The sequence below is a fragment of the Trachemys scripta genome, chromosome 6, assembly GCF_013100865.1.
Source record: "Trachemys scripta elegans isolate TJP31775 chromosome 6, CAS_Tse_1.0, whole genome shotgun sequence".
Classification (NCBI taxonomy): Eukaryota; Metazoa; Chordata; order Testudines; family Emydidae; genus Trachemys; species Trachemys scripta.
Genome location: NC_048303.1, coordinates 66,937,534 through 66,957,642, shown reverse-complemented (window position 1 = coordinate 66,957,642; position 20,109 = coordinate 66,937,534). Strand labels below are relative to the sequence as shown.

Below are 20,109 nucleotides of genomic sequence, written 5' to 3'. Positions count from 1 at the left end.
CTCATCTTTGGGCTAAAATCAGATATCCAAATGCAAAATTTGGCAGTCAGGGATATCGTGGATTTATGATATTTTCTTGGGACCTATGCGTAGAAAACTCATAATTTACAGTTTTCATCTGTGGCAGGTACTAAGTGAAGATTATCCAGTTTATCATTAATCCAAATATGATTCAGTAGCAGCTACCTAATACAAGCCGAAAATATTCTTTCTTTAATTTCAGTTTTAGAACAACATGTTTGAGAGATCACAACAGAATGAAATAACTTATTGAATGGAAAAGGAGATTAGAGACTTTCATGGCATATGACATGACTCTTAGGAAAGTTAAAGCATGTCACATTCTGAGGTTTTTTTTCCACTGACATTTCCCCAACTATGGAAGGTGATATGACCCAACCCAGAAGGCTGTTTGTGATAGGCCTTTCGGTTCAATGACAGTTGTGCCTTGACTGTGAAATATTGCAATATATATTGGTCAGGTATATTGTTTTGCAGTGTCTGCATCAGCCTCAAACAGATTATGAGAAATAGGAACAAGTATATACTCTATTTCCCGGTCATAGGCATAGTGGCTAAACTGTGGGAATCTGCAGCTCTAGTCAAAGATTGTTTGTAGGATATTAATCTCAGTGACCAATATTTCTTTCTTTTAAATGCCACAAGGAAATAGCTAGAAAAGTTCATTTTGGATAGGAGAGCTAGAACAGGTACACAATAGTTACGAAGGGCTAAATTCAGCTCTGGCAGAAATAGGCATATCTTCCATTGACTTCATAAGAAGTTATGCCCTCTTACATCAGGGCTGAATTTGACAAAAAATATGCAAATAGAGACCCTCACGTAATGCATATGTTTGTGTGAAACATTGAATTTATAAGACAGAAGCACTAGCACAGGAATCCCATCCATAGGCTTGGCAACAACATAGAGTGCAGTATGCACTATACATTCGGCAAACCTTACAACACACGGAGATACACCTACTCTATTGTGCACTATTAAAGTGCACAATGAAGCCCAAAGTTTGGTACTGCCTTTACTCATGTTAAGTAGCACTTACAAAAATTATCCCATTAACTTCAGTGGGGTTACTCAGATAAATGTTACCCAATGTAAATTAGAATTGTAGAATTGAGCCCTGATTAAGATATACATTTAATATACAGCTGTTTGCAAGGATATAAAATATGATTGTGGCTCATTAGACAAATAGTTTGTCACTTCTGCTTGTATATGCAAATTCCAGGGCACTCCCAAAACAATTATTTTAAAATGCATAATCATTGATTAAATTTTAAAACAAAGTCCCCATATTTCTTTTAAATACATTATTTTGATTTTCAAAGTGAATTTAGTGTTCAAGAAATGTACTGAAATTAACTGGAGACTGAAGTCTTTCGTTTACCTATAGGTACTTCAGCTTTTTTCTCAAAGGACTACCTCTAAGCTTGACAGGATAGTTACATCTCCATTCTAATTCAGTCCTTGACTTCTCTGCTAGGACTCCCAACCAGGATACCAGTCAATGCCCATTTGAATGTTCGTTTTTATTATATGGGCACAAATCTTCTAAGAACTTGACTCAGCACATCAATTCATTTCACATGCGCCACAAAGTAGCGTATTGTAGCAATTATTTCTGACCTATACTAAATTAACTCCAGTTCTGCAAAGGTGACAAACTTCATACCATATTTCCTAGCCCTTGAACCTTCCATTTCTCTAAAAATCATGTTACTAATGAAATTGCTCTTCCAGTCTTGCATGAATTGGTCTACCCTGCTTTGTTAATAAACTAATATAAAGGCAAAACATTGCCATGCATTTTTCCACTCCAGTAAAAAAACATAGTTTTCTTTTACCTATTGAGTGATGAGCTCATAGAGTTACTTGGGAAGAGGTGCAGTGGCACATGCAGATTGGTTAGACAATACATCTTTTGGGTAATGGGAAAATGTTTGAAACTTGTGACAATTTTTTTTCTTGTGCCCCATAGCTGAGCTGGGAGACTATGACCCATATAAGCACACTGCAGGTTATGTGTCAGAATACCGATTTGTTCCAGACCAGAAGGAAGAACTGGAAGATGCAATAGAACGGATACACAAAACTCTGATGTAAGAATTCAGTTTTGTTACTATGCCTGGGAAATCATGTGCTACGTGTGCTAAGTAGAAAGAAAGAAGGAACTGATATATTGTCACATATCTTTATTATGACAGAATGAAGGTCTGCAGAATCTGCTAGTGACATGAAACATCCTTTTATGCTCATCAGAAATCTAAAATAGAGATAATACAGGGGGAGTGGCTATATTAAGAACTGTTTAGAAATATAACTAGAATAGATATGGTACTTTAGGTGCCTTTAGTTAAAACATTTCTAAAAATACATATAAATGTCCAGATTATCCACTCTGAATTTTGCAGTGGAGGGGAATGAAAGTAGTATCTATGGTTAAGGCACTGGACTGGGATCCAAGAAATTTGGATTTAGTTCTCAGCTTTACCGTAGACTTCTTGTGTAATTTTGGGCTAGTCACTTAATCTCTCTGTGCCTCAGTTCCTCATCTTCTCTCGATATGTGTACATACAGCACTTAATACTGTGGGCCCCCTTTTCCTTGCTAAATTGTTAGCTGCTGTAATGGAGCTTCGCATATAGCAATCTTCATGGAACATAAAGGAAGGTTTGCAGTAGGGAAGAGTTTGGAGAAAGGAACAGGAAGTTAGTCTGTGTACACAAGAATTGAATGCTAAATAGTTCTCTTAATAAAGAGTTCTCTTTTATATTTATAAGCATGCTGTCCTCTCATGTTATTACCTAATACACAGAACATGAAACAACGCTTATCTCCCCAGTAAGAACTGATCAGCAAGTTGCTTTTATGACTGTTGCACTATATCCCCTTCTTCTTAATTTTGTTTGAGGTATTAAAGGGTTATATGAAAAGACTAACATTCTTGTATGTAGGTGTAGATACCCTGGTGCTTTTGCTACATTAAAAATACATGTTTTGATAAATGCTAGGTAGGGCCTTGCAGCTAGTAGTTTCTGCAGATTGGCATTATCAATGTCTTGCTTAATGAGAGGAGATGTTAACTTCCCTCAAATATATAGAGGCATGCCCTTCCCTGAACATTCATCCCTTGACATTGGGGTGCTTGCCAGTCAGCACCTTGACTTGAACCTTCCCCTTTTAGGGGAAGGTAGCTATTATTATTTATTTCTATCTATGTATGTAGCCCTCATCACCTTATTGTCTGAGTGTCTCATAATCACTAATATATTACTAGTATAGTCTTCTTATAACTTCTCAGTGCAGCAGAGAAGTACCATTATTCCCATTTTAAAGATGGGAAACCAAAGCACAGAGAAAGTGACTTGCCCAGTGTCACACAGGAAAGCTGTGTCGGAACCAGGAATTGATTCCAAGTCTTCTGAGTCCCTGGTCAGTGCTTAACTGAGGACATTATTTCCTCCCTGTTTGTATTGCAGTAGTGCCTAGAATTCCCAGTCATTGTGCTAGACCCATTGTGCTAGGCTGTGTGTAAAGTAAAAGACAACCCTTGCCTTTAGATAACTTAGTTCTAAAGACAAAACACACAGGGGTGTGTAAAACAAATGGGGGTAAATGAGTGGTGATGGAGGACAGTTATGTTAATAAGAGAATGTTTTTACATATATTTTGCACAATGTGTAGGTTTAATAAGCCAATCTGTAGTTGTAGTATTAGCTTGCACCTGCCTAGCCAATATTAGCCTGCATGGGTTTGTAGCATCAAGGCAAAGGGTGAGACTAAAGGAGGGATCTGAAGGTGGATTAGAGGAGAGATCATGCTCGATCATATAGATTTTTTAAAAAAGAAATTACAAGCTTTTATGTGGAGATGGAGAGGCAGGTCTAAGGAGGGACTCAAAGATGGCAAAATGTTGGCTGTTTTTGTGGATGTGGAATTCAGTGAGGGAGAAATAGAGCTGTTTGGTTAAGAAAGTGGTAGAAAAAAAAGAAAAAGAGTGAATTTGCAATTAGTGAATTTGCAAAGCTGAATGTCTTTAATGGAAGTCCCACAGCAACCATACACAATCAGTATGGTTGCTGTGGGACTTCCATTAAAGACATTCAGCAGCACAGGAACAAGAGCAGAGGAAACAGATTTTGGAGGTAAGCCAGGGGTAAGAGTGGGAAAGGTTAGACATTCCGATGGGAGAGAAGGGCAAAGGAGTCAAGATTGGAGGAGAGAGTGGAATGGAAGGAATCAGTGGAGGAGAGATAACGGGGGGCTGAAGGGTGGAAAAGAAGTCATAGATGTAGATGTATTGGAAATCATGGAAAGATTAGGAAGCAGGGGGATGAGGTCGGGGGCAGGGTGACAGTGCTAAAGACAAGAAGGTGGTTATCAGAGAGGGAATGTACGTGTTCATGGAGAGAACAGTGCTTAGTAAAAACCAGTTCTTCATTGAGTGATGGTCCCTATGTGTATTCCAAACGCGGGTACGCATGTGTGCCATGCGCTGGAGCCAGACATTTTCAGTCCAAGTGTCCAATGACCTGCATGTGCGTCACACATTGCCTTGTGGTCCAGCCTAGGTTATAAGAGGTCCTGGAGGGTGACGCTCCTTCCTCTTATTGCCACATGGTCAGGGTCAGAATCCTCTCTCCACACTCGCCTACAAGGGCACTTGTCAGGGAACTATGCCCTGCATCCCTGGGTTCAAGGACTGAGTGTCATGCCCTCACTCAGTCTCAGTGAGCAACGAGTACTTCCACTGCTTGGACTGCTTGAGAAGGTGCATCTCATTGCGGCTGTGAAATCTGTCTACAGACCTGTGAGGCTCATCTCCTGCAACTCCAGAAGTTCCTCAAGCAGGAGGCTCTCTGGCCATATGTGGAGTCCAATTGGGACTGGCGGAACCGATGGTGCCTCGCCCTTCACCAGTGATGAGTGCCACACCAACCACTCCCGCCCTGATCCAACAGCACCACCGGCACAGGACACTGCCAAGCGAGAGGGTCATAAGTGCTCGCATTGCCCTCACAGCAAGTCCCTGTCATGGACTGCAGTGAAGCACAGCATTTCCTCCCCAAGCTGTGCCAGGTTGCACAAGAAATCATGTGCAAATCCAATCATGCCACCTCCTAAGCTTACCCATGCAGAGGGTAAAAGCCAAAAGGAAGAAAGAAGTATCGGCATCACTAGCCACTGTACCGGCTGTACCAAGGGACAGCCCTCCGCAGCATGCACCCCTGGTGTGACCAGAGTCCCCACGCTCCTAACTGCACATGGCCCCTGTCGAACCACTGCTCCCAATGGTGCACTTAGACCTGCCATATCCACTCTTGCCGCTGCTCTCGGCACTATAGTCCCCCGATGGATGCACCAGTCATCCTGGGCTAGAATCCACACCTGGCAATTGTAGGACCGCTCACACTGACGACTCCGCCTCTATCTGAGATCTCTTCAGACTGCGACAGATAGCAGAGGAACCGCATTCTCCCCAGTGTCCAGGTGCAGCTCAGACTCCTGGGCATGATCACTGCACCAGGCAGGGTGTGCTTTGGCACTGCCACCTTGATACACATATCTTTAGGGTCCGTAGTCCCCCAGGACCCAACACCTTGGGCACACTGGCCACCGTGGGACCCATACCACCCTCTGTATCTGTCATCACAGGCCTCAGATTCTTCCATCCGAGTGCCTGTGCTGGAACCATTCAGCTTGGACCCAGAGGCAGACATGGAATGGGAGCTGATCCCACTGCTTCTGCCAGGACTGCCAGCTGCCGCCTCCTCTCCCACCGATGCATTGATTCCCCCAGTCCTCTTACCTCCTGATGATGATGGGCAATACCAGGAGCTGCTGCAGAGGGTAGCCCTGGGCTTGGGCATACCTTTGGAGGAAGTTCTGGAGCAACACCACCAGCTGGTGGACATCCTCCAGACCAGGGGACCATCTCATATTGCACTGCCCATAAACCTGCCCGAGCAATCTGGCACATACCAGCTTCCTGTGCCCCCATGCCTAAGAGGGTGGAATGCAGCTATTTTATCCTATCCAAGGGGGATGACTTTCTTTTTTCCCACCCCGCTTTGCTGGTGGTACACGCGGCGACTGAATGGGTGAGGCAGCACTCCCATACCTCCCCCTCCTCTCCCCCCCCAGATAGGTCAGCAAAGTGCCTTGACCTCTTGGGCCACAAGGTTTACTCCTCTGCGGCCCTGCAGTTCTGCATATCAAAGATCTGCTTGCCAAGTATGACTTTAGTAACTATGCCAAGCTGGCAGAGTTCCTGGAGGATTTGCCACAGGACAAGCAACATCCATTCCAGATTCTAATGGAGGAAGGCCGCCTGACAGTCAAGGTTAGCCTCCAAGCTGTGGTGCATGCAGCAGATACATCCTCCCGCTCTCTTGTCACGGGCATCGTTGTACGATGAGACTCCAGGCTACAATCCTACAGCTTCCCCAGGGAGGTCCAGACCACGATTGAGGACCTCGCCTTCAATGAGGACAAGTTGTTCTTGGTGAAGACGGATGAGTCCCTCCACTCCCTGAAAGACTTAAGAGTGACATTCCAGTCTCTCGGGATTTACACTCCAGTGCTCTGTTGAAAGCAACAGAAGCCATCTTTCTGACCACACTCCTCGCACCCTACCAGCCCACTTATGGCCAGTATCAAGAGCCTGCATGATGGCCTCCCAAGATCACAGCATCCGTGACCATCAGCTACTGCCGCCTCCTCAGCTGTACTACAGCATCAAACAAAGGCCCAGTTTTGACATGCATATCGAGAGCTACAAGCTCCCCACATTGCTACCTCCGGCCCCCCAGCACCACCTTTGGGGTCATCTTGCCCTATTTGCCCACAACTGGATGGAGATCACCATGGAACGTTGGGTACTAGAGATTGTACAACATGGTTACTCTATCAAGTTTCTTACCTTCCCCTCCCACCGCCCCCCCCAGCACCTCCTGAGAGTCTCTCGCATCACAGCCTCCTACGTGAGGCAGACAATCTCCTGAGGTAGCGCCTGACCTCTTTGTTGGCAAGTGCTTCTACTCCCTGTACTTTTTCATCTCAAAAAAGGGAGGTCTCTGCCCTGTACTCGATCTCTGACTACTCAACACCTTAATCAGGAAGACCAAGTTTCGTATGATGATATTTCCATCAAACATCCCTTCCTTTCCCCTGGGGATGTGGTTCACACCCCTCGACATGAAAGATGTATATTTCCACATTGACATCCATATGGCCCATTGCAAGTTTCTTCCTTTCGACGTGGGTGACAACCACTACCATTTCAGAGTTCTTCCTTTTAGCTTCTTGATGGCCGCAAGGGTCTTTGCGGTCATTGCAACCCAAATGTGACAACAGGGGTACTCTGCGTTCCCTTACTTAGACAACTGACTACTAGTGGTGCCAACCCTCACCAAAACGATGATGTCCATCTGTGCTCTCCACTTGCTCCATGCCACTCTTGGCATCTGTATCAACTAGGAGAAGTCCTTGCTTGTTCCAGCGCAGATAATCCATTTAATCAGGATACACCTGGATTCCCTGACAGCTTGGGCCTTCCTCCCGGTGGACCATTTTGCCACCCTGATGGCTCCCATGGTAGCCCTATGCTGCAATCCACACCCCATAGTGCATCACTGTCTCTGCCTCCTTGGTCACATGGTGGCCTGTATCCGTGTGATGCCCCCTGCCTGCCTACACATGCGCTGTCTACAACTGTGGCTCCTCTAAGTCTGCAGACCCACCTGGATGTCCTCCTGATTGTCCCACATCTGGTCTGGACCTCCCTACTGTGGTGAACCAAACCTGCCAAGGTGTTGCTAGGCATTCCCTTCACCACTTCTGCCCCCACAGCCACCATCACCACGGACACCTCTCTAGCCGGTTGGAGTGCCCACCTCCATGGACACGCCACGCAAAGAACATGGACGCAGCGCATCAACATCCTGGAGCTTCGAGCAGTCCGCTTAGCCTGCTGTGCATTCCTGCCCCTCATCTAAGCCCAACACATTCAGTTCCTCTCTGACAATACCACTGCTGTGGCATACATAAACTAGCAAGGGGGCACCAGGTCCTGGTAACTGTCAAATTTTCTTTTTTGACTGGGTTCCTGGCCTAGTGGTTAGGGTAGTTACATATCTTGATTTTAGTAAGGCTTTTGACACAGTCCCACGTGGCATTCTCATAAGCAAACTAGCCTAGACTAGTGGTCTAGATGAAATTACTATAAGGTAATTTCACTGTCAAAATGGGTCACTGTCAAACTGGGAAGGCGTGTTTACGGGGTCCCACAGGGGTCAGTCCTGGTTCAGGGACTGTTTAATATTTTCATTAATGACTTGTACAATAGAGTGGAGAGTATGGTTATAAAACTTCTGGATGACACTGTGCTGGGAGGGGTTGCAAACACTTTGGAGGACAGGATTAGCATTCAAAATGATTTTGACAAATTTGAGAACTGGTCTGAATTCAACAAGATGAAATTCAATAAAGATAAGTGCAAAGTATTCATGTGAGAAGGAAAAACTAAATGCATAATTACACAACTTGCTAAGTGATAGGCTACAGCTGAAAAAGGATCTAGGTTTATAGTGGATCACTACTTGAATATGAGTCTTATATCATTGTGGGGTGTATTAACAGGAGTTTTGTATGTAAGACATGGGAGGTAATTGTCCCAATCATCTGGAGTATTGTTTCCAATTCTGGGTGCCACATTTTAGGAAAGATGTGGACAAACTGGAGAAAGTCCAGAGTAGAGCAAGAAAAATGATAAAAGATTTAGAGAACCTGACCTATGAGGAAAGATTTTAAAAACTGGGCATGTTTAGTCTGGAGAAAAGAAGACTGAGTGGGGACCTGGTAACAGTCTTCAAATATGTTAAGGTGTGTTATAAAGTGCACTGTGATCAATTGTTCTCCATGTCCACTGGAGGTAAGACAAGTAGTAATGGGCTTAATCTGCAGCAAGGGAGATTTAGGTTAAATATTAGGAAAAAAGCTTTCTAACTATAGGGGCAGTTAAGCTCTGGAACAGGCTTCCAAGGGAGTGGAATCGCCATCATTGGAAGTTCTTAAGAACAAGTCATACAAAAACCATATCAGGGATGGCTTAGATTTACTTGACCCTACCTCAGTTCAGAGAGCTGAACTTGATGGCTTCTCAAGATCCCTACCAGCCCTACATTTCTGTGATTCTAAGTAACATTGTGAAGTTTGAAAAATGGTGTATACTGAGAGAAAGTTTAAAACTCTGAGTTGAATTATGGAGCTACTTCTTGGTACCTGGATCCCTTCATTTTTTCTAACTTGGAAGATCTGATGAAATATTGAATGTTTGAGAATGTTTTCAGTGAAGAGTTTCTACAGCTAGCTCTCCCCTCACCTTGTTTCCTATGTCCTCAGAGTATGCTGGGAAAGACTCTGTTCACATTCTTTACTAGCCCCAGCTTACATCTTCACAGAGCAGTGCCTTTCCTCTTTAGAGATTTTTCCAAATATATGGTTACTGAATGGACAGTTGGGGCATTTGACAGGTTGAGAGGCAGTTTGGAATTGTGGTAGAAGCATGTTATTTAGCATGATGTTTCTGCAAACAAAATCAGAAATGAAATAGCAGTGTTGACATTTAAATTGTCATTGATAGATTTGAGAGTTAACTCATTGAGATGAGTGGCGCAATTTGCACCTTTTAGTGCTGTTGTTTCAGATTGTCTGCAGACTCTGAAGAAAACAGTGCTTCAGTGAACGTTTTGTTTCAAAATTATGAGGGCTAGAAACATAATTTTTTTAAATGAAAAATCAAATTCTGGAGCAAAATTTTTGCAGTATGGGATGTATAAGAGGTGGTTCCACAGAATTGGGAAATACATATGACCCTGTTGCATATTCGTAAATATAGAAGTGAACCAAAAATCCACCAAGAAAGAAATCTTGTCCTTGCGAGGTTTCTCTGTAGTGGGCTTTGGATCCTCTTCTTACCCAGGAACCCTTGGAAATGAGGGCGAAGCTCAACCTCAGCTTGCTTCAACTCCTACGTTTTGATAAGGAGGTAGAAGTCTACAATCATCATCTCTACTGCTCCATCCACAGAGAGGATGGAGTCATTTATATATCCATAGGAGGTTTCTGTATTCATGCTGGAGGCTGGCATTTCACTACTATTTTTGCCTCTACACTGCACACATCTCTTTCCTGTCACACATAAAAGCAAAAGCAGGGAGTCCCAGCCTGGGAAGACACCAGCTGATTAGATCTCCACTCTTAGCCAAAAGAAAGGAATGGGGAGATAAGAAAAAGAGAGACGGCATGTATTACAGGATTTTTGAAATCTTATGACAAGATCCTGGGACCCATATCACATCTTGGATATGGATGATATTAAACATAGTAGTGAAACATTTCACCAAGGCAACATCTGCAGGCTAAAGCATAAGATGTGAAGTTCTTTTGAATACACATTGATGAATCCTTTTGAACTGATGCTGGTATATTCATAAGTTACAGTCTCAATAACGTTTATATGGCTCTATGTCTAGTTGGCAGCTGGTATCAAGCGGAGTGCCCCAAGGGTCGGTCCTGGGGCCGGTTTTGTTCAATATCTTCATTAATGATCTGCAGGATGGTGTGGACTGCACTCTCAGCAAGTTTGCAGATGACACTAAACTGGGAGGAGTAGTAGATATGCTGGAGGGTAGGGATAGGATACAGAGGGACCTAGACAAATTAGAGGATTGGGCCAAAAGAAACCTGATGAGGTTCAACAAGGACAAGTGCAGATTCTTAGGACGGAAGAATCCCATGCACTGCTACAGACTAAGGACCGAATGGCTAGGCAGCAGTTCTGCAGAAAAGGGGTTACAGTGGACATATGAGTCGACAGTGTGCCCTTGTTGCCATGAAGACTAACGGCATTTTGGGCTGTATAAGTAGGGGCGTGGCCAGCAGATCGAGGGATGTGATCATTCCCCTCTGTTCGACATTGGTGAGGTCTCATCTGGAGTACTGTGTCCAGTTTTGGGCCCCACACTACAAGAAGGATGTGGAAAAATTGGAAAGAGTCCAGCAGAGGGCAACAAAAATGATTAGGGGGCTGGAACACATGACCTATGAGGAAAGGCTGAGGGAACTGGGATTGTTTAGTCTGCAGAAGAGAAGAATGAGGGGGCATTTGATAGCTGCTTTCAACTACCTGCAAGGGGGTTCCAAAGAGGATGGATCTAGACTGTTCTCAGTGGTACCCGATGACAGAACAAGGAGTAATGGTCTCAAGTTGCAGTGGGGGAGGTTTAGGTTGGATATTAGGAAAAACTTTTTCACTAGGAGGGTGGTGAAGCACTGGAATGGGTTACCTAGGGAGGTGGTGGAATCTCCTTCCTTAGAGGTTTCTAAGGTCAGGCTTGACAAAGCCCTGGCTGGGATGATTTAGTTGGGAATTGGTCCTGCTTTGAGCTGGGGGTTGGACTAGATGACCTCCTGAGGTCCCTTCCAACCCTGATATTCTATGATTCTATCAATGCTACTGAGGAATTAACAAAAGTATGGTAAATCCCAGTTGGGAATGAGATTGCAGAAGTATTATTTCAGCCTTACAATGGAGAGCCTTATTGAGTATGTTGCATCTGTGGCAGTTATTAAGGGAAGAGTAAAATTAAACACTGAGGTTGTGTGTACATTGTTAAAGGCTTTGGATTTACTCATATTTTTATGCAAAGTAATAAATCCCTCCTCACTAGTGTCAAATACATACCTAGGATTCTGTTTTTTTCCATTATTTCTCTACAGTATATAACTAGTGAAAGTTGCTGGTTGTTGCAGTGATACTTGCATGGAGAAGGAGAGCTGGTTTGCTACAGATGATTTGTGATACTATTCTGCAGCAGACTTGAAACTGAGATTTTGTAGTAGAAGGTAAAGATTTCCAGAGGGCTTGCCTTTCTTTAGGCAAATCTTTATTGAGAAGGGAATATCATATCTGAACTCATGACATTCTTGATGCCTTCCTCACGATTTCTGACAACTTTAGCACTGCTATGAGGAAATCATCTCCTAAATGGTCTCTCTTTCTCTTGCTGATTTATAGTAATGATGCAGTTATTTAAAATAAGACCTTTTTGCCTTTTAGGCCTGAAGATGAATGCTGTGAAGTATTCTGGGGACAGCAGCAGGAGTATTTTTGGGTGTTAGCAACAGGTAGACAAGGAAAGGTTTTGCCACTGTAGTTAACATCAATTTAATATATAAGGTAACAGCATGTAGCAGACACAGTGAATGCTGGAACCCATTTTATCTGGAGCAAGTAGGAGCACAGTGCCATGCAGCGAATGAAGGTCTGAGTAAATACCAAGGAAGCATTGCACACCTATTCAACAAGCTTTGTTAATATGATTTATTTTAACAACTGTTGTAGCATTGAATTGAGAGGCAGCGTTCTTATTCATTGTACTGTTTACAGGGGTCAGGTTCCTGCTGAGGCAGAGCTGAATTACTTAGGAGTGGCCAAATCACTGGAAATGTATGGAGTAGATCTCCATCCTGTCTATGTAAGTACTGTTTTAATTGAAGCTAAATATTTTAAATTTGATGGCATTACAAAAAGTCTTTTCAACTTAAATAGAAAGCTGTAATTATGATACTTAGTAACCAAGTGGTATCTTTTTTTTAAAACCTGAGTTTAAGAAATCCAAAGGAAAAAGTACTTTTGTGGAACATGGATCAACTCCGTTTATACCTAAGGAAGCCTAATGGGTTTTGGATGAAAGAATGTGATTCTGTTTCCCTCTGAAAGACAATTAACTGTGCTGAACAAACAATATGGATAACAAATGTAAGAGCTTTAATATAAGTGTCAGAACAAGATAAAAGAGGTTATAATTGTCATGTTCAGAACAGGAAATATGAAAATAATACAATAAACGAGTGAGTGCTGAAAGGGCTTCAGAGTCATTGCAAATAATAGGTAACGAATAGCTGATTTGGGGCAAGAGTACATGGGACTTCAGAGGTTTGCTTTAATATTCATTGTCAGGGCTGGCTCTGGCATTTTGGCCGTCCCAAGCGCAAAAAAAAAACAAAAAAAAACCTGCGGCGCGGCTGGAGCGCGGGTGCAGGGGGACTGGCTAGCGGGGGGGAGGGAGAGGGAGCGGGTGGGAGAGAGAAACAAGGGGGGCGGCCAGGGCTACAGCAGGGCACTGCTACGTAGCCCTCCTGCTACGCCGCCACCTGCCGCCTGTCGGGAGGGCTCCGCTCCGGTCGGCGTGGAGGGAAGGACAAGGACTGCCCTGCCGGCTTGCTGCAGGCCGCTCCCGTCCTCCGTGCTGCCGCCCCCTACAGGGCGGCCAGAGCAGAACAAAAAAAAAGCAGCTGTGCTGCCCTAGGATTGGGCCGAATGCCGCCTCATTCAATCTGCCGCCCCAAGCACCAGCTTGCTCGGCTGGGGCCTGGAGCCGGCCCTGCTCATTGTGAAGGTTACTAAAGAGTCAGGGCATGTTTAAAAAAATCTCACTGCAATATCATGCAGCATTTCACATTTTTTTTATGCCAGATTGAAGATTCCTCAATTTGTATTACAAAACAGTATTCAAGCTTTCACTTGAAGACTACAGTGCTCAGTCAACTTAGCAATTAAAAATTATTTTGTTTCAATAATTGTGTGTATGGCATTTTTTAAAACAAAAGAATATCTCAAACTACAAAAATAAGTTGAATTGTGAGCTTTAATGGAAACATTTTGTTAATTTAAATTTAGCTAATTGAAATTTCAGTACTTTGAGAAGTTGTTAAAAGAAAAATAAAAAAAAGTCCCTACAGATTAACTATGTAATTTGATGAAAATTGCATAGCCCACTGGATGAAGTATTTCTCTGTTACTAAATCATGGATTGTGCTACTATTTTTGGACTTCATGCATATGCAGTATCATGTTCCCCTTCTCTTATAGGAAGCTGGGAGACTTCATGGAACAGGTTTTTACCCACTGCCAAGTTAGTCATATAAAATTTGTCTAGCCTGGAAAGTTTGTTTTGTCCCAGTCTTGTTTGGGCTGTACACAGAGATCCATAACTGGGCAGGGAGAATGCATTGTAATGTATCTCTGCAATCTGTTCACTGCTCCTTCTTCATCTAGCCATTGATTATTACTATTATTTAATATCCGTATTACAGTAGTGCAAAAGCCCTCATTCAGGATCAAAACTCCATTGTACTAAGTACTATTCAGACCTGTACAGTGACATGTTTCCTTCCCCAAGGCACCTACACTCTCTATGAATAGTTTTGGAAGTTAGTCAACTCACTGAAGAGCACTGAGAATGGCACATATGTTAACCGTAGATACAGAAATTGAGGGAGGTCATTAATTTGGATGTTCTCAATTAAGAATTTTTACTTAATTAAACACACTTTCTACAGTCATTTGATCTCGTGACTGACATCTTTATAGTCCAGGCTTTGCTGGTCTGGACTAATGAGGCTGCACCATATTCTCCCAAACAGGTAAATAGACTAATCTTCTCTCTTGGATTTTTGGTGCATTTCCTGTCCTTGTGAGCAGCCTCATGCTCTAAGATCTCCAGTCTTTATAGTACCTTTAGTATATTAGGATATACCAAGATAATAGTGACCATTTATAAAGACAAAACGTTAGGGCAAAAGTGCCTGGATAGTGGGACAGGGCTTTCCCAGACTGAGGCAGGATGTTCTTAGTCTCCTGTTGCCAGTCCCCTTCACATTGTGGTAGTGGAGACCTGCCGTGATATTCTCCTATAAGGGAACAAGTAGGAAACTTAGCCAACATTGGAGCCACTAGTGGGTCCTGGCTGAATTCTCTGCTGCTGGTGGACAAGGGAGGGGAAGGGGAGCAATTCTAGTTAATCCACATCATCCAGAACAGTCCATCAGGCCTGTTTCCATCCCTGTTCCTCAAGCTCAGTAGCTTCAAAGACATTTCATTGGTAGTGAGAAGGAAAGAGGACAGCTACCTGCAGTCACTGCTAACTGGGGATGGGGCAGGAGTCACTAGGGATTGAGTAAGTTTTGATCATTCTGCAGCAAAATTTAGATTCAAGTTAAAATTCCACCACGTTTTCCTTAGCAAATGCTCCCAAAAGCAGAGCGCAACATAAAGGAATTCCCTGAAGAAACAAAGGAATCTTTCTGATGCTAGAAACGTAGGTGAGCCCTGTAACTCACAGGGAACACAAGGTTAATGTGTTGTTGAAAACTGAGAGAACATACGACTGGCTTCTATCCATGATCGCAGCTGAATGCCACATAGAACTTTACTGAGTCACTCTCAGCAGTCATTTTAACTCTTGCCCAATACTGATGGATCCAAGAAAATTATGATGAAAATTAATTGTTTATGAGATTCTGAGTAGTGACTCAATGTAAACCCTACAAAGGTTTCAAAGAGTTTTCTTTCTCTTTGGTGCCCTGCCCAAAATATCAAGGGGTTTTAAACCTCAAAAGACTCAGATTCTTCATGGCCTACAAATGCTTTGAAACTGAAATACTAAGTAACAGCCCTGGCAGAGCCAGGAGGCTATATAGTGTTAATAAAGGATGCTTTCCTCCTTATTCTAGTCACAGAGTCTCACCACAAATAGCTTGGCTTGGCTTACAGACTATTCCTTGTCAGTTCTCATCTCTTCCCTTCAGGATTTCATTCTGTGTGATTTTGAATATTTACCATAAATTGTTGAGGCAGCTGCAATTTGCCATCAGAATTTTCATGTTATCCTGTACCAAGTTGATTGGCTATATAGACCCCAACAACTCAAGAAGTATTTCATATGGGGAAGGAACTGGGTCCCTCCTTATCATGGGCTTTGTTATCCATTGTGAGAAAAGTGCTCTGAATCCCTCACTGCAGTTGGTTTATTTAGGAACCCTCTCCAGCATCATGAGGGCAACAGTATTTCAATAAGGAGAAGGTTTCTTCAATCATGTTACGGGGAAGCAGGTCAGACTACCATTATACACCTTAATTCAAGAGTTACGGCATTTGTTGGGTGTCATGTCTTGATAGAGGATTTATTCTCTGGGTTTTGTGCCTCATATCTGCCCTCATGAAATCCTTTCTTTTCCAATGGAAAAATGGAGACCCTCATGGCCCAGATCTTCCTGAAAGTGTGTGTTCATTTGTCCATGACATGGTGGGAAGTTCATGTTCATTTGTGAAAAACTTTGGCCTTTGTGGCTGGGCTGCGCACAGGGGTATGTCAGGTGGCAGAAATCTAAGTCAGCATATCAGTCTTTGGGAGACGAAGGAGCAGCAAATTAATTTCAGATTGGTGGAGCCTCTTGCAGAAATACAATTTTAAGATAGGAAATATTTTTTTAAGGGTGGGTTGGCATGGTGCTCGTTCAAAAATTAGTTGGACATTTGTCTGAAGGAAAGTACCAAGAAAGTGAGGGTTCAGAAGAACAGCCTGTAGAATATCTCAAGAGACCTCTCTTCTGCTGGAAGTCCCTTCTTTGTACTTTGCCACATGGTGGGGTTAACTAGTAGTATTTAAAAATGGCTGTTATTTAATGTGGTACATGGATGCTGGTTAGATCAGAGAGATGACTGGTTGTGTCATTTTCTGCGACTCCTTTTGATTACAGTTTTTGACCCCTCCATGATTTCCCAATATGATCATTATATTTTTCAGTTCTGCAGGGACCAGAAGTTAGTTGAGCAGACTGATGGTTCATGTGTCTTGGTGGGTATGGTAGAATGAATCTATTCTAGCATTCAGAAGTATATTGTAATTACTTTCTTTAGATTTTTAAAGAAGAGAAATATGGCATTTTAGTTGATGAATTGTTTCTCACTCTTACCTGATTCATGTAAGTAATCCTTATTTATGAGAGCAATCCCACTGAAGGTTATAGGATTACTCCCATGAGTAAAGTTACTCAAGGAAGAAAGAATTTTGTAGGATTGGGTGGCTAGCTTACTAAGATGATGATGATCACAATATCCACTTATAAAGAGGTTTTCATCAGTAGATTTCAAAGAGCTTTACAAAGGAGGTCACAGTATCATTATCCCCATTTTACAGATGAGGAAACTGAGGCAAAGAGAGGTTAAAGTGACTTGCCCAAAGTTACCTAGCTGCAGAACCAGTAATAGAACCCATTTCTCCTGAGTCCCACGCCAGTGCTCTATTCATCAGGCCACACTGATTCTTAGATGATATCTATAAAAATAAAATTGTGGTTGTAAGTAATAAAATGACATATGTTCTATTTTCCAGGGTGAAAACAAGTCTGAATATTTTTTAGGATTAACACCTGTAGGAGTTGTTGTTTACAAGAATAAAAAACAAGTAGGGAAGTATTTCTGGTATGTACAACATAATATTGCAGACTGTATTAAAATAATGTGGGTATAAGGAAAAATAAAAAATACTGAATATATGTATGATATGACTGGTTAGTTTTACAAGAACTAAACTGATGTACTTGTTGGAATCACTGATCTTTCTGTCTAGATTAAATTGTCTGTGTTCTGTTTCTAATATTGCAAGAGATGGGTTTAGCTTTCCCTGCTCCCATTAAAGTGTTTAAATAAATTTGTTAGTCTCTAAGGTGCTACAAAGACTCCTCGTTTTTTTTGTTGATACAGACTAACACAGCTACCACTCTGAAACTTTTTTTCTTGTGAGTAATATATGTGGAGCACTGGTAAAAATGATCATATATGAATGGCTTACTGAAACTCTCCTTTCAATTTTTTTGTTTCTTCTTTGTGTCTTTCTTTGGAATTAAATACCATAACATGTCTCTTTATCTTTTTTTCAACATTTAGGCCTAGAATTACAAAGGTTCACTTCAAGGAAATGCAGTTTGAACTTAGAGTGCTGGGAAAAGATGTAAGTTTTTATTTCAAGTCTGAAAGAAAAAATAGTAAAACTAATCAAGTTAACAGTTTGGTGTGTTCAGTGAAATGAAACTATTATTGCCAATTTTGCTTTTAATCACCACCACTAAAACACCTCTTATATTTAAATTTATTCCCAAATGTAATCTTTCTTGATGGGTATTGTAGGTAGGGTTAAGTTTTCTCTCTTTCCCCCCTGCCTATTCTTCACTTTGCAGGGAAGGCAGGAAAGCCCTACTGAAGCAGAGCAGAATGGGACTTTATAGTATATTATCAAGCGTTGTTCTTCTATGCCACCAGTAAGGCCCATGTTTTAGAATATTGCAGAATGTCTATTCATGTACAAACAAGTCTGAGTTCTACTTTAAAGTAAATTACATATAGGTAATGCTGTAGTTACTGTCTGATGGCACATGTACGTAGTAAGTATTTGTGTGAAATGCCTGGAATTACTTCAGATGTTTAACAAACTGAATGAGAAATCTGGAAGCTTGAGAAAGGAGACCTAGGTTTACGGTGTGGTTGACTCATAAACTTGTTGAAAGTTTTATATTGTGCTCATAATAGGCCATCTCCCTGATGGTATTCAGCAGTTTCAAGCCTTGACAGGTATTTTTAAAAAACTGTTTAAGAGAACAGCAAGAACAAGGGTGTGAAAGATCATTAAAATCTGCACTGCAACTAATGCTTCTTTGAAGTGTTATTGCAATACTCTATTCTGACAGTATAGGGAGATGCCAGAATGTCCAAACCTTCTTGTTTTTGATACATATGTTTTTTTTGTTACTACAAAGGAGATTGTTGATGAAATAAATAATTGTGTCAGTTGTCTTATCTTTCTGATTCTATTTCATCATAATGCTGATTTATGCAGCTACACACACAGATAAGTATAGGTGGCCAGTGTGGCTTGCCTGCTCCTAAATTCCAACATCATGATGCTATAGGATATTCCCAAATTGATTTTATTCCCTTTATATCCTGGAATAAATGCCAGCACCATGTCATTTCACAGGGAAACTGAGACAAGAATTTGCAAAATGATATGGGTGCAAAAAATACCATTTCTGCATTGTGCTACATTCTGGGAGACATCCTACCCTGGAGGAGGAAGGGACTATTCCTTCTCCTTACAGATATAGTGTGACCAAACCTGGAATATTGCATTCATTGCCAGGCACCTCAATTACCAGAAAGATATTAACAATTAGCATTAGCATTATAGATACTGTAATTTCAATCTACCTTTCTAAAACGTTCAAGCAAACAGACCATATGAACTCTGGGTTAGTACTCTCTTGACAGCTGCTTTTCCTTTTTGGACTAGAGAATGTAAGGGTATGTGCATGGTGGTGTCTGCAGATGTTCATACTGCATCCTTGAAACACAAATTGAAGTGATGTGCCTAAAACACAAATGCGAAAAAGGAATGGTGATAATTGGCTATTATTACGCTCTTATTCAGTCTAAGAAATGATGAAATTTTACAGCCAAATGCTGAAGTGTGTGAAATAATGGTGAGTTCTACATTAATGTCGAATCCTGAAACCCCTTACTCATACAATTAGTTCTTACTCACTTGAGTATCAGTTCAGTTCATTGTGGCTACTTACATAAATGAGGGTTCATCACATTAATAAGGGTTTGCAGGATAAGGCTCTAATTTATCAGTCATGAATTATTGCTGAAGTGAACGAATGGGCTGAGAATGTTGATAGTACAAACGACACCATCGCAAATGGTGCATTGTAGGACCTGAGCAATGGAAAGACCTCCATTGACTTCAAGGGCTTTGGATCATGCCCTTGTGAACTGAGACCCCAATTCAACAACAAACACATGCTTAACTTTAAACATCTAAATGACCATAGACAATATTCCTGATTTATTTAGGTTCAGTATTTTGTCTGTTTACTTCTCAGATGATACATTGAGGCCCAACACTGTGATTATCAGCACTTGTAATCATGAATGCATACCTCATGGGGCTTCTCACATGCTTAATTGGGCATGGGCTTTGTAGTGAGTCGGTGTGGCTCCCCTCCTGTCCAGAAGAGGGAGCCCACGTGCCGGCACCAGAGTGGGTGGGACCACCACAGCCTGTCCCCGCCCCCCGGAAGTCAAGGGGCGGGACAGGAAGTATAAAGGCCGGCCGCCAGAGCTCAGTTGGTGCCCAGCCACCGCAGGGAGCAGACGTGCGGCCGGGAGCTCCTGGCCAGGAG

General features: G+C 42.2%; 1 protein-coding gene across 3 annotated transcripts in view; it reads left to right on the top strand.

Moving 5' to 3' along the window:
* EPB41L4A (erythrocyte membrane protein band 4.1 like 4A) overlaps positions 1-20,109 on the top strand; it is a 215,585-nt gene that overhangs the window by 106,848 nt on the left and 88,628 nt on the right. For all 3 annotated transcript variants that reach the window (XM_034773024.1, XM_034773025.1, XM_034773026.1), the window contains 4 exons: positions 2,000-2,120; positions 12,473-12,560; positions 17,262-17,350; positions 17,816-17,879. In XM_034773024.1, the coding sequence (XP_034628915.1) occupies positions 2,000-2,120; positions 12,473-12,560; positions 17,262-17,350; positions 17,816-17,879 (362 nt within the window). The remainder of the gene's footprint in view (positions 1-1,999; positions 2,121-12,472; positions 12,561-17,261; positions 17,351-17,815; positions 17,880-20,109) is intronic.